The sequence below is a fragment of the Patiria miniata genome, unplaced genomic scaffold, assembly GCF_015706575.1.
Source record: "Patiria miniata isolate m_02_andy unplaced genomic scaffold, ASM1570657v1 HiC_scaffold_13, whole genome shotgun sequence".
Classification (NCBI taxonomy): Eukaryota; Metazoa; Echinodermata; class Asteroidea; order Valvatida; family Asterinidae; genus Patiria; species Patiria miniata.
In genome coordinates, this window is record NW_024037051.1 from 18,361,538 (window position 1) to 18,376,356 (window position 14,819).

Here is a 14,819-nt window from a genome sequence, read left to right on the forward strand (position 1 = left end):
TACATTGATTACTCTGCTGCCCTCTATCTCACGTTTCCTCGCTGCCAGTCTCAGTTCACTTCTACTTGGAGACCTGGGTGTCGAACTGTCCCATGACGTTGCCAGGGGGACTGTAGAAAGCCACCACGATGACCTTTCCCTCCTTGGTGATCGCTTTGCCTATGCCGAACTCCTTGGTGTCTTTCCAGACCAACTGGGTGAAGTGACCTGAAGAAACCAATAATTTTCCAACAAAAAATAGGAGTCCTACTGAGCCTTTTGAGCTATGATGGAGTTAGGCAAATTCGGTTTGGGTAATCGTTTTTCTGTTAATTTACCCAACCTCGTTCCCATGGTATCGAGCAGTATACCTCCCACTACCTGCTCTCTCCACCTGGGGCCAATTTCACGGCGCTGCTAAGCACAAACATTTGCTTAATACAAAAAAGTTTGGCTTATAAAAGCAGGTTACAGCTGTTGTTTGTTATAGCATGAAAATCACATGGAGTTTTGGCTGGTAAACTGCTTTAAGCCAGACTTTTTGTGCTAAGCAAATGTTTTTGCTTAGCATGCAGCGCCATGAAATGGCCCCTAGTAATGAATCATTTCTGCACGTTTAAAAGTCTCGCTCACGTATGCAACTTAATTAAGAACAGTCTGGTGCATAGTTGTGCTTTATATATCTGCGTTTGTTTGTGTATGCGGTGTCTTGGGTAAAAGAAGAATTGATTCGTCGCGGTGGAAGATCCGAAAACACGAATTTGGTTTTTTTTCAAATTTAGTAACTATGTTATCCAGCCAATATGCAGTATCACATTACATATTTGTTATTCTAATAAGCAAAATGGAAAAGGGGCGATTGTTTATGAGTTGAAGTGGACGTAATATTTCACAGCGAGCGTTAATATTAGTTGCTATAATATGCAGCCGTATCGAATCAGGATACCGGAAAAAAACTTTCCCACCCAGGGATTACTACTGGAAACGCGGTTGCAAATAAAGGAACCCCTGAAGAAGAGGTTGACATTTGCCTCATGTTACCCAATCTAAAGTAGTGCCCTCCTATTTTGTCCGTCGCCTATCTCAGACAGGCTAATTATCTCGGCCTAAATGTTGGACAGTGTTCTGCAATCATATCACACTTGCATGACATAAGCTGTGTTATATCACATGAAGGGCCATGGAAATTAAAGAAGTCCAACATTCGATAAGACATTTTCTAAATTAAAATATTGGTCTGAGAACATAAACATGAGAGACTGCATATACAAAATGAGTGAGGCCCTAGGTGCTCATGACAACATTGTTCTTATTTGTGAATGGAAGGATTTCCTGACCTGCACCCGACGTGAAACGGGTTTCTTGAAGTTGTACTTGTCGATCTGGCGGTAAAACATGTCAGTGGCTTCATTCCCTGAAATAGAAAACAACTATAAACATTAATCCCGCACTATGTTAACATAGTTATTCACATTTTGCTGTTTTAAAAATGGTTGATTTGTTGCGTAATGCGCACTAATAACAAACTGGTCAAGAACAGCTTTTTAAAATTAAATTCGATTGGAAGTGAAAGTTTGGTAGTGATATTATGTGGTTCCCGGGGATTTTTGATGTCGAACTAGAAAAAGGCGAATTTCAGCTCAGCCATCTTGAAAACAGTGCGAACGCTTCAGGAATTGGAAGACCGTTCGCCTTCGTTGCTGACATTCACCAACGTTGTAGCCTTTCACCAAGGCCATCGTGGCTTAACATAATTGCCGGCATTAGACAAAGCGGCATTAGACATCCGCGTTGTGATTGGTTAACCTTTCAGCACTCTTCTTATTTGCATAAAAACTAGGAATAATTCAACAAAATCATGTTGGAAAAGGCCTCGTGGCTTCGCCACTCGTGCGTGCTGACTTAATCTTTGCTCCACTCTAAGCCACGATGGCCTTGGCGAAAGGCTACCAACGTTGTGGCAAACAGTCGGTCCCACTTGCGCAAACGTGACCAAAGTGGCCAACGTTGGTAAACATTAGCGTTGTCCGCGTATAAGCGCAACGCACCTAGCCATGTATTGAGCATTCTCAGAGTGAATAACGTTTTGGTCATCGTCTCCATTGTTTAAGTACTTGGTCTTCCAACCTTCATTCACTTTAGAGAAAGTCTTGGATTTGACACCAATAGGAATAATTTGAACCGGTTTTTAATTACAGTCTAATTTCTAAATTTACCATAAATTCACTCGTTTGACACCTACCAGAAAACGCAGTGCTGGCACTGGAGTAATGCATCACGATGTTTTCTCCCACATCGGTGTTGCCACTGTTCTTGAACTCGTCTTTCTTGGCGAGGTGAGCGGCCCAGTCCTGGGCTCGCTTGTTCAGATCTTCCGACCGTCTCAGGCTGCGTGCGCCGTGGCGGGCCCGGTACTTGTTGTGGGCTTCCAGGCAGTCGCGCTGGAAAGTCCGAAGGTCCGAGGGAGACAAGTCCGCATCCTTGAGTTTGACACCACCGACCTGGGTATATAAACGATTTTGAAAGTCAACTCAAAACTAGACAAAATGTTCATAACAAAGCTAATTTAAAACACAACAAAAGTAAACGCTCTATTATTAAACTTCGTATAGGTTCAAATTTCGCATCTCACACTCTTTCGAAATTGTGGGTTGACGAAAAGGTTCCTGTGTTTGTTTGTTTTTTCGCTAAAAAATTAACTGCGACTCATCAACATTGGTGAAATCAACAGAGATGCAAACAAAGTAACACAGACGAAATCATACGACTCAAATATTACTTACAAAACTATAGTAAAGTATACTGCGAATTGGACAACAAAGCAACAATAAAGGCCTCTTTTTGGAGGGGGGGGGGGGCTCCTGTCTCATACCTGTCTGGTAACATACTCCACAGTTTTCGGTGGTTCCTCGGTGACGTACTGCGTATTACGGACAACTCGAGTGACCTTTCAATTTAAAACCAATTAAGCATTTTTAAAATTAAATTTGACATCAGATTAAAGTATTGGGGTTCAAGGAAAAAGTCAGTCTGTGTCTATAAAGCTAGCACAAAAACATTAGCATTGGTGTCATTCCAAATTATGACGTTATTTTAACTGTTCAACCCCATACAGCTAAACGTGTTTAATTTTTACTAAATGTATCTTTGTATTCTTTCTTTAACGCAAATTTCGTTTTGTTGGAAAACACATCTTTATAGAAAAGAAGTGTTTGGAAACCACTTTATTTTCCATCTTCAGTGAAAAAAAACAACAAAGCGAAACAGCGTTCCATAAGCAAACAAAACGCATATTTGTGAACTCTCTGTAGATGTATGGTTTTGCTATAGGAGGCTTCCCATTCGTCAAAAATACATAAAACCGTGTGCAAATTTCATATTGGGTTTTGCCCTTCACAGACGTATACTTTTATGAACGCTGTATACTCAGTGTTTTCCTAGGACTTGCGAGAAGCTTCAATACTCTGGTGGGACTCGAACCCACGATCAGGAGGTCGTGGGTTCGTGGGTCGAGTGGTTAGACGTTTACTAGTGCAGACGTCTAACCACTCGACTACCGAGCTTGCTGGGGTCGGCTGGCTGGTTCGTATCTGATGTAACTGCGAGTACCGCATGTATACATGACTTTTTGTATACGATGGACTTTGCGTCGGGGAGAAAGTCAACGTGCACATTCTTCGTACTTACTTTCAAGGGACACTAAGCCCCACATAAACGATATAATAGCGGCTGGGATACCCAGTCCTCAATCCTGTAAACTCCTCCCACATTATTGGATTTTGAAAGGTTTGTTTAGGAGATGACGAAATGCCTTACCTTAGAGGTTTGTACGGCGGTAGGCGGCGGTATGTAGCCATCCGGCCGGGGGAACACGTTCTCCTCGTACCGTCCGACCACGTTGCCTGGCGGTCGGTACTGGCCAACGATCAGCACCTTACCGTCCTTCGTGATCGCCCTCCCAATGCCAAACTCTCTAGATCCTTTCCAAACCATCTGCGTGAAGTGTCATGTGGATTGTTTTGCCATTGAATGTCAATAATATATACAGGGAAACAACAGAATGAGACTGTATAGGGTGGGGGGTACGGGCATTGCTGCAACCTCCCCCCCCCCCCTGTTCAGCTGACTATAGTGTTATGATAAGCCTACTAGTAAAATGGGGCCAAAAATAATAAATGGAATGATAAAGTTCCTGTATTCATTCTCATGGTAGATTTCAAAATTTTCGGGGGGGGGGGGGAACGCTTAGCGCCCTCAATTGACGGCCGTGGTCGTGACAGTGATACTAGCATTTTATGTGGGTGGCCGGAGGGTAGCCGGGTATGGGTACGAGCGAAACATAATAATAATCTTTTGGAAAGCAGTTACTGGTTTTTTTTTACTGAAATGAACTATACTCTCGGTAAAGATTACAATAAGACAAATATAAAAATAAAGAAATAAAATTGCTTAAAGTTCAAAATCTGCGGTATTTTCTCTTTCGCAATGAATTAGGCTAAGCCATTTTTTTCTACTACAGATTATAATGATGTTATATTTTAATGCGATACAAGTTTCTTGTATATTATTGTTTATTGTAGGCCTAGTTTGATTATTAGTCATGTGGCTTAATATGATCCAATTTTAGACAAGATCGCACCGACTGGTCCAAAGCACCAAACTTGGCAAATAGATTGTTCAGCCTTAAAGAAGATTTTTTAGAAGGAGTGACACCTGGAATTCTTTTGGGAGGGATTCATTTTTTGCATCAATCGTAAAAGCTGACGTGTAATATAATTATTCAAATATTTTGGTATTTGTTTTATTTATTTTTTCGAAAAATGTATTTCGGGGGATTCCTACTAACACGCATCCTTACTTAAATACCATGTTATGAAGCATGAATGACTGAGTAACTTATGATGCCATAATGAAAGACCCAAATGGCCGACATATACCAGGGGCAGGCGGAACCGGGAAGGGAAGGGGGGGGGGCACTTTCCACTCCCCCCCCCCCCCAGATTTTCCCAGGCCAACAAAATTGCCCCCTTCGCGGTTAATATGCCCCCTCGACATGAAAACAAAACTGCCCTGCATCAAACGCACACGATATGAAAGCATATGATCGCGCAGATAAACTTGTCCTTGTAATGCAAAACTGCCCCTCAAAACACAATATACCCCTCTTGCATTAACAAGATTGTGCTCCTTCTCGAGATAGAAAAACTATACCGGTACCCCTCGAAAGCACAAATACCCCTCTCGCAATAATAAAACTGTGCCCCGCCTCTCGAGATGGGAAATTGGCCATCAAAAACAATAGTGCTCTACTTGCGATAACCTCTCGAGATGGAAAACTGCCCCTCGATAGCACAATTAGTGCCCCGCTCGCAACATTAAAATTGTGCCCCCTCTCAACATTGCACGCACAAAGCAACGCACAAAGCAACAGTGCCCCTCTCTCGATAACAAAAAAAATGACCTCTCCACATAATTTGGTAAAAGAAGCACAAAGAGCAAGATGGACAACGTATTCATAATTTGTTCCACGTCATATAGGTTTATAGTGAAATGAACGGGACCATATTCTTTTCCTCCACTTTCACACCGACGGAAGGTGCCCCTTTTTCTGAGCAAGTGCCCCTTTTTGGTGTTGCCCCCCCCCCCCCAGTTTGAAAAGCGTTCCGCCGCCCATGCCATATACCCTTTTTTAAGTTGCACGCATTGATCGTTTCCACATAATCATCAGGTCTCATCTTGCATGCAAAAACCTCAGTATTGATGATCTTTAAATTAAGTTGTTAGAATCCCAAACATACATACACTTTTCGATTTTTTTTTTAATATAATAAAATATGGGAATAAATATATCCCGACTTCTGCAAATTAGGCACTGTTCTCCAAAGAATTTCCGGTGTCAAATATCTTCTTTGAGGCTATAAGAATCCAAGTCAAAATTTAGTGCGTTGGAACGGACCAGTCGGTCACAATTCCGACTATATTACCATCGTATACCATTCCCTAGACTTGGCGTAATTACAAGAAAAGATGAATTTTCCAAGCGAAGGGAGTTGAATTAAAATTAAAAAAAAAATGCTTCGTTAAGGGCAAAAAAAAAAAAAATATTCGGTCTCTGGTCAGACCAAAGTTCCGGAATTGACGCGGCCACGCGGCTTTTTTTTTTTTTTCCTGTTTTTTTTTCCTTCAGCTTGGATTGTACAGACAAGGTGGGTACTATTTTGCTTTTTGGTGTCCTCATGTACATTGGTGGCCTCCATAATTTGCCTTGGTGCTTTCGATCATTTGCCTTGGTGCAATTTCCCATTCCTTGGTGCTCTTTGGTAAAAAAAATTGAGGAGATGCGGAAATAGAGGGCGCTGTTGGAGCTACCGCGGAACATTTTGGAAAAAAAAAATCGACGCGCATGCTTAAAATCGACGCGCGCGCTGACCAGAGACCGACTAATTTTTTTTTTTGGCCTAATATTATGTAAACCGGTCAGTATAGCTCACTGTTTATAATTATGAAGAAGGGGATTATTATGAACTTCCCAAATTTCACTCCCTGCAGAAGGAATATCAGCGCGATGCCGGACGAGGGCAGAATGGGGCAAGCCTGCAAGGTTAATTGCTCGTACGGACGAGAGCGACTCTGAATAGTCAAGTGCTTTTATACGAATGAATGTATAGAAAAGAGTTACGTAACACTGAGCATTCATGTGAACAGCCTGGCGTGCTGCAGTTTCGCGCAGCTGGCTTTGAAAAACAAAGTGACGAGTCCACTGCGGAAATCAAAGCCCGATCTTATCGCCACAGAATACAATTCATTATGTTTTAAAACGCGGGAGATAGAAAGGCGCCTAAATAGCCTAGTGGTTATGCTGTCAGACAGCGGACCCAAGGTTTGGGGTTCGAATCCCCATGGTGCCATATTTTGTTTTCCACGCACGCGGTCGTGTCATTTAAGTTAAGAGTATTAATTTCCGTCGTCATTTACCAACAGCAGTTAGCTCGGTCGGTCGGTAAGCTGACTCACAAGTTGGGACTGTCTGCGAAGTCCAGGTTGGCGTCTGCGTATAGGTACGGGGTTCTTTTGCTGACTCGGCAGCAAGGCTTAGGGTGCCACCTCGTTTCCTCCCTTTATGGTGCCTGACTTTCGAGTTACATGGATGGACAGGGAAGGAGGTGTGGTGGGCCGGGTACCGAGTCCCAGAAGAGTTCTATATGGAAGTCGGTAAGGGGCTCATTAAGTTAGGGTCATAAGTCCGACTCCTGAAGACTTGGCCATCGCCACATAACTTTTTTTTTTTTTTTAATTTTATATCCGAGGGCAATTGCAAGAATGATTAATTTGTTATATCGAGGGCTTGTATACTGTAATCATTCTAAAATAATTTGTTTAATTGCTCGAGAATACAAAAATAACGTTTATAACAAAAACAAAATAATAATCAAATCAGCTAAAATGAACGAAAGAAAATATGCAGCCTGCTTAATCCAATCAATGCATATAAATAAAAAGTTGTCCCCGACGACATCAAATGCCTAAAAAAGTGTTAAATTAATTCCCCAGCAGGTTCCGTATATTTCCACCACGAAAACAAATAATCACATTCAGAATATCGATACAGCGCTGGAGACGGTGGCGGAAGGCGTGTGCTACGGCCGAAAGCTGATGAAGGAATTCAGGATCACCCCTGATGTCATTGCACACCTCCGCGATCGTGTGTCGCGCCAAACAATATATGGAGGTGTGCAATGACATCAGGGGTGATCCTGCATCCCTTCAGAAGCTTTCGGCTGCAGTACGTGCCTTCCGCCACCGTCTCCAGCGCTGTATCGACATTGGAGGACATGAGTTGAAAGCGGCAGATTCTGTAATGAGTGAGCATTTTTTATGGCGTTTAAATCTCACCCGCTTGAACAAAACTGATAAAACTCGCTCCATACATGTTGTTATGCCGTGTTTACATGATCTGATATTTTGGTTTATTTCCATTTGTAAACAACAAAGTTATTAAGGATGAAAAGCAGGAACAGCGGCATGCGCTGCAACTCTGATGTAATGCGGGTAGCCGTTTTGTCGAAGTGTAACACGAAGATCCAGATACAGAACCAGGGAATTGAATAATTAAAAAAAAATATTATAATTACAGTAGACACTTTTAATAATTCAATACTGGAACTCGCGGATATAGTGCTTTCAAAACGGTGAGAATTTTTATTCTATGCATATTTCTTTATTGTTTCTTAAGAAGGTAATGAACAAAAAGAAAGCAAAATATATAGGCCCTACCTAATTACTACAAGTGCAGCACTGTCTGTAAAAAAAAAATAATTTCAACATATTCTGTTAAGGAGAATACACGAGAAAGTGTGGATTCGTAATTGAAGAATTCACGAGGCGCGAAGCGCCTCGTGAATTCGTAATTTAAGAATCCACACTTGCGAGTGTATTCTTCAACTTAAACCATTGCGTCAACAGAAATATTGGAAAGAATGTTGCAACCTGACGCCACTTTTTTCTTCATATATCATCTCAATGAAGGTAGTTTGTTGCAAAAATGACGATAAGACATGAATCTGGGACTGAAAAATGTTTCCAATTGTGTTGGGAAATACTTGAAATGACTCTCCATAGACTTTGTACACAAGTGCGGAAGTGGCGGCAGGTTGCAACATTGTTTCCTGGCGTGTTTAGCATGTGTATCGACACACCCGTACAACCAATTAAGTCATTTTGTTTCTATAGGCTCCTTACGTCAAACTGGATAGTTCAGACGACGATTTCTTTCTGACTAAAAGTAGATTTTGCAGTGACGGCGGAGAATCTGACAGTGTGTGAAGATGCAATGGTAATTTTCGGAAAGCAAATTTTCACACAGACGGTCCTATTCATGATCATTATGGAGAACAATTGTCCGACGTGTTCAAAGTGTGGATTCGTAATTCCGAATCCACACTTTACTCAAGATTCGTCGTTCCGAATCCACACTTTGTGACCAGTGTAAGCGATTCGTAGATCCGAATCCACACTTTTAACAATAGTGTGACGTCATAGCAATGGTTTAATGAATTAAAAGCCATGACTTTTTCTTAACTCATGCTAAGTCACATAAACTTTCAAAAATTTGACAGAGTTATGTCTTAAACTTGTTTTAATGCCCATTAAAATAATTATGTCGTGTGCGAATTCAAACACCCTTTAGACCATGTGCGTAGCAGCCATCTTAGAGGGCATATTTTGGTATTTCAATCCAGTAACACTGAATGCACAAAAGGGTTCACTCATGCTTATGTAGCCTGGCTGGCGAGTCAAAAAAGAATGGGCTGCAGCAAAGATGAATGATGCGGGACAGGGAGAAATAAATCTTTGAATTCAGAAAAGCAAACCTGTCATGTATTTGTGTCAGTGTATTAAAAACACTGACAAGATTGCCTCAGGATACACGTTTTTACATGTATGCACATTGTTGTTTATGAGAAAAGAAAACATGCGGGATTTAGTGAATATGCCCGCGCATATAAGAGTCGGTTTCAGTAGCGCGGCTGGCTAGTAGAACAAAGTAACGTATGAGGTCTATACTGACCGTATAAGGTCTATACTGACCTGCCGTTCAACATTATTTTACAAAACACTTTTTTGGGGAAGGGAATAAAATATGCACCAAAAAAGGTGACTGAAATATTGATTAAAAGGAAACGTCTTGTGCAGAAAGCATAATACTGGTTTTATCAGTAGGCCAATAGCCTGAGCATTTTCAATAAAAATGTACAATGATATCCAATCCTGTAGTTGATTTCGAGACTGCCAGATAATGACATTAAGACAGTTGGACATGCTAAACCCGAGGCTTTCATGGTCATAAAAATGATGACACCTAAAATACATTTTAGTATGAACATATATTAAAAACTTTGAGATTAAAAAAAAATCACGACGGATTTGATCATACCCGACTTCAATTCGATAACATAACAAATTACACCTTTACGCGATAAAATGTATGCCTATAATTTTTGTTATATAATAATAGCTATATTTTAATGCTTCTAAAAAGAAGCAGTATTTCAATTTGAAAAAAAAACCACATTATTGTCCAAATCTGCTGGTCTATTTTTGATTTTTGACCACACAAAATCTGTTCGACTGAATGTGGCTATGAAACAACAGATACTATGTAAACACAAATGAGCTAATACTAAAAGAAATAAAAAATAGTTATATTAAATTATCAGGACACAAGAGACAATTTTGGAAAAAGAACTTTGCAATGCGAAAACATAAAGGCATTGAAACAAAATAGTTATAAATTGGACAACCGCAAATGAACTCCCTGATAACTTGACGGGCGCCCTCTACATTGATTACTCTGCTGCCCTCTATCTCACGTTTCCTCGCTGCCAGTCTCATCAGTTCACTTCTACTTGGAGACCTGGGTGTCGAACTGTCCCATGACGTTGCCAGGGGGACCGTAGAAAGCCACCACGATGACCTTTCCCTCCTTGGTGATAGCTTTGCCTATGCCAAACTCCTACGTGTCTTTCCAGACCAACTGGGTGAAGTGACCTGAAAAATTGTCCAACGAAACAAAAATGTAGTCCTATCATTAGCCTTTTCGAGCTATGATAGAGTTGGACACATTTGGTTTTGGTAACCGTTTTTTTTTATTTACCCAACCTCGTTCCAATTGTGTCGCTACCTGTTCTCTCCACTGGTAGGTCTGCATGTTCACAAATCTCGCACACGTAGACTATGCAAGTTAGGAATAGTCTGGTGCATACTTGTGCTTTATATATCAGCGTTTGTTTGCGTATGCGGTGTCTTGGGTTAAAGAAGAATCGATTCGTCGCGGTGGGAGATCCGAAAACACGAATTTGCTTTTTAAATGTAATAATTAGGTTACAATGTTATCCAGCCAATATGCAGTCATTACATATTTGTTATTCTAATAAGCAAAATGGAAAAGGGGCGATTGTTTATGAGTTGAAGTGGACGTAATAATTCACAGCGAGCGTTAAAATTAGTTGCTGTATATGCGGCCATATCGAATCAGGATACCGGAAGAAACTTTCCCACCCAGGGACTACTACTGGAAACGCGGTTGCAAATAAAGGAACCCCTGAAGAAGAGGTTGACAGTTGCCTCATGTAACCCAATCTAAAGTAGTGCCCTCCTATTTTGTCCGTCGCCTATCTCAGACAGGCTAATTATCTCGGCCTAAATGTTGGACAGTGTTCTGCAATCATATCACACTTGCATGACATAAGCTGTGTTATATCACATGAAGTGCCATGGAAATTAAAGAAGTCCAACATTCGATAAGACATTTTCTAAATTAAAATATTGGTCTGAGAACATAAACATGAGAGACTGCATATACAAAATGAGTGAGGCCCTAGGTGCTCATAACGACATTGTTCTTATTTGTGAATGGAAGGATTTTCTGACCTGCACCCGACGTGAAACCGGGTTTCTTGAAGTTGTACTTGTCGATCTGGCGGTAAAACATGTCAGTGGCTTCATTCCCTGAAATAGAAAAACAACTATAAACATTAATCCCGCACTATGTTAACATAGTTATTCACATTTTGCTGTTTTAATAATGGTTGATTTGTTGCGTAATGCGCACTAATAGCAAACTGGTCAAGAACAGCTTTTTAAAATTAAATTCGATTGGAAGTGAAATTTGGTAGTGATATTACGTGGTTCCCATGATTTTTTTATGTAGAACTAGAAAAAGGCGAATTTCAGCTCGGCCATCTTGAAAACAGAGCGAACGCTTCGGAATTGGAAGACCGTTCGCCTTCGTTGCTGACATTCACCAACGTTGTAGCCTTTCACCAAGGCCATCGTGGCTTAAGTTGCCGGCATTAGACAAAGTCTTTGAGAAAGTCTTGGATTTGACACTAATAGCAAGAATTTGAACCGGTTTTTAATTACAGTCTAATTTATGAACCATAAATTCACTCGTTTGACACCTACCAGAAAACGCAGTGCTGGCGCTTGAGTAATGCATCACGATGTTTTCTCCCACATCGGTGTTGCCACTGTTCTTGAACTCGTCTTTCTTGGCGAGGTGAGCGGCCCAGTCCTGGGCTCGCTTGTTCAGATCTTCCGACCGTCTCAGGCTGCGTGCGCCGTGGCGGGCCCGGTACTTGTTGTGGGCTTCCAGGCAGTCCCGCTGGAAAGTCCGAAGGTCCGAGGGAGACAAGTCGGCATCCTTGAGTTTGACACCACCGACCTGGGTATATAAACGATTTTGAAAGTCAACTCAAAACTAGACAAAATGTTCATAATAAAGCTAATTTAAAACACAACAAAAGTAAACGCTCTATTATTAAACTTCGTATAGGTTCAAATTTCGCATCTCACACTCTTTCGAAATTGTGGGTTGACGAAAAGGTTCCTGTGTTTGTTTGTTTTTTCGCTCAAAAAGTAACTGCGACTCATCAACATTGGTGAAATCAACAGAGATGCAAACAAAGTAACACAGACGAAATCACACTACTAACTATTACTTACAAACTATACGTAAAGTATACTGCCAATTGGACAACAAAGCAACAATAAAGGCCTCTTTTTGGAGGGGGCTCCTGTCACATACCTGTCGGGTAACATACTCCACAGTTTTCGGTGGTTCCTCGGCGACGTACTGCGTATTACGGACAACTCGAGTGACCTTTCAAATTAAAATCAATTAAGCATTTTTTAAAATTAAATTTGACATCAGATTAAAGTATTGGGGTTCAAAGAAAAAGTCAGTCTGTGTCCTATAAAGCTAGCACAAAAACATTAGCATTGGTGTCATTCCAAATTATGACGTTATTTTAACTTTTCAACCCCATACAGCTAAACGTGTTTAAATTTTACTATATGTATCTTTGTATTCTTTCTTTAACGCAAATTTCGTTTTGTTGGAAAACAAATCTTCATAGAAAAGAAGTGTTTGGAAACCACTTTATTTTCCATCTTCAGTGAAAAAAACAAAACAAAGCGAAACAGCGTTTCATAAGCAAACAAAACGCATATTTGTGAACTCTCTGTAGATGTATGGTTTTGCTATAGGAGGCTTCCCATTCGTCAAAAATACATAAAACCGTGTGCAAATTTTATATTGGGTTTTGCCCTTCACAGACGTATTCTTTTATGAACGCTGTATACTCAGTGTTTTCCTAGGACTTGCGAGAAGCTTCAATACTCTGGTGGGACTCGAACCCACGACCAGGAGGTCGTGGGTTCGTGGGTCGAGTGGTTTGTGGGTCGAGTGGTTAGACGTTTACTAGTGCAGACGTCTAACCACTCGACTACCGAGCTTGCTGGGGTCGGCTGGCTGGTTTCGTATCTGATTTAACTGCGAGTACCGTATAACTACATGACTTTTTGTATACGATGGACTTTGCGTCGGGGAGAAAGTCAACGTGCACATTCTTCGTACTTACTTTCAATGGACACTAAGCCCCACATAAACTATATAATAGCGGCTGGGATACCCAGTCCTCAATCCTGTAAACTCCTCCCACATTATTGGATTTTTAAAGGTTTGTTTAGGAGATGACGAAATGCCTCACCTTAGAGGTTTGTGCGGCGGTAGGCGGCGGTATGTAGCCATCCGGCCCGGGGAAACACGTTCTCCTCGTACCGTCCGACCACGTTGCCTGGCGGTCGGTACTGGCCAACGATCAGCACCTTACCGTCCTTCGTGATCGCCCTCCCGATGCCAAACTCTCTCGATCCTTTCCAAACCATCTGCGTGAAGTGTCCTGTGGATTGTTTTGCCATTGAATGTCAATAATATATACAGGGAAACAACAGAATGAGACTGTATAGGGGGGGGGGGGGGGTACGGGCATTGCTGCAACCTCCTCCCCCCCCCCCTCCCCCCTGTTCAGCTGAGTGTTATGATAAGCCTACTAGTAAAATGGGGCCAAAAATAATAAATGGAATGATAAAGTTCCTTTATTCATTCTCATGGTAGATTTCAAAATTTCTGGGGGGGGGGGGAAACGCTTAGCGCCCTCAATTGACGGCCGTGGTCGTGACAGTGACACTAGCATTTTATGTGGGTGGCCGGGGGGTACCAGGGTATGGGTACGAGCGAAACATAATAATAATCTTTTGGAAAGCAGTTACTGTTTTTTTTTTACTGAAATGGACTATACTCTCGGTAAAGATTACAATAAGACAAATATAAAAATAAAAAAATGAAATTGCTTAAAGTTCAAAATCTGCGGTATTTTCTCTTTCGCAATGAATTAGGCTAAGCCATTTTTTTCTACTACAGATTATAATGATGTTATATTTTAATGCGATACAAGTTTCTTGTATATTATTGTTTATTGTAGGCCTAGTTTGATTATTAGTCATGTGGCTTAATATGATCCAATTTTAGACAAGATCGCACCGACTGGTCCAAAGCACCAAACTTGGCAAATAGATTGTTAAGCCTTAAAGAAGATTTTTTAGAAGGAGTGACACCTGGAATTCTTTTGGGAGGGATTCCTTATTTGCATGAATCGTAAAAGCTGACGTGTAATATGTTTATTCAAATATTTTGGTATTTGTTTTATTTATTTTTTTGAAAAATGTATTTCGGGGGATTCTACTTACACGCATCCTTACTTAAATACCATTTTATGAAGCATGAGTGACTGAGTAACTGAGAACATAATGAAAGATCCAAATGGCCGACATATACCAGGGGCAGCGGAACCGGGAAGGGGGGGGGGGGGGGGGGGGGGGGCACTTTCCTCTACCCCCCCCCCCAGATTTCCCCAGGCCAACAAAAGTGCCCCCTTCGCGGTAAATTAATATACCCCCTCGAGATGAAAACAAAACTGCCCTGCATCAAACGCACACGA

General features: G+C 41.3%; 1 protein-coding gene across 1 annotated transcript; it reads right to left on the minus strand.

The window, feature by feature from the left end:
- LOC119719104 (repressed by EFG1 protein 1-like) lies at positions 1–14,574 on the minus strand. The gene is given in 11 exon segments (XM_038188424.1): positions 1–207; positions 1,317–1,334; positions 1,337–1,393; positions 2,222–2,480; positions 2,852–2,926; positions 3,796–3,986; positions 11,410–11,487; positions 11,944–12,202; positions 12,566–12,640; positions 13,530–13,616; positions 14,569–14,574. Coding segments are annotated over 11 exon segments (1,251 nt in total). The 3' UTR covers positions 1–61.
- Between the last annotated feature and the right edge of the window lie 245 nt (positions 14,575–14,819).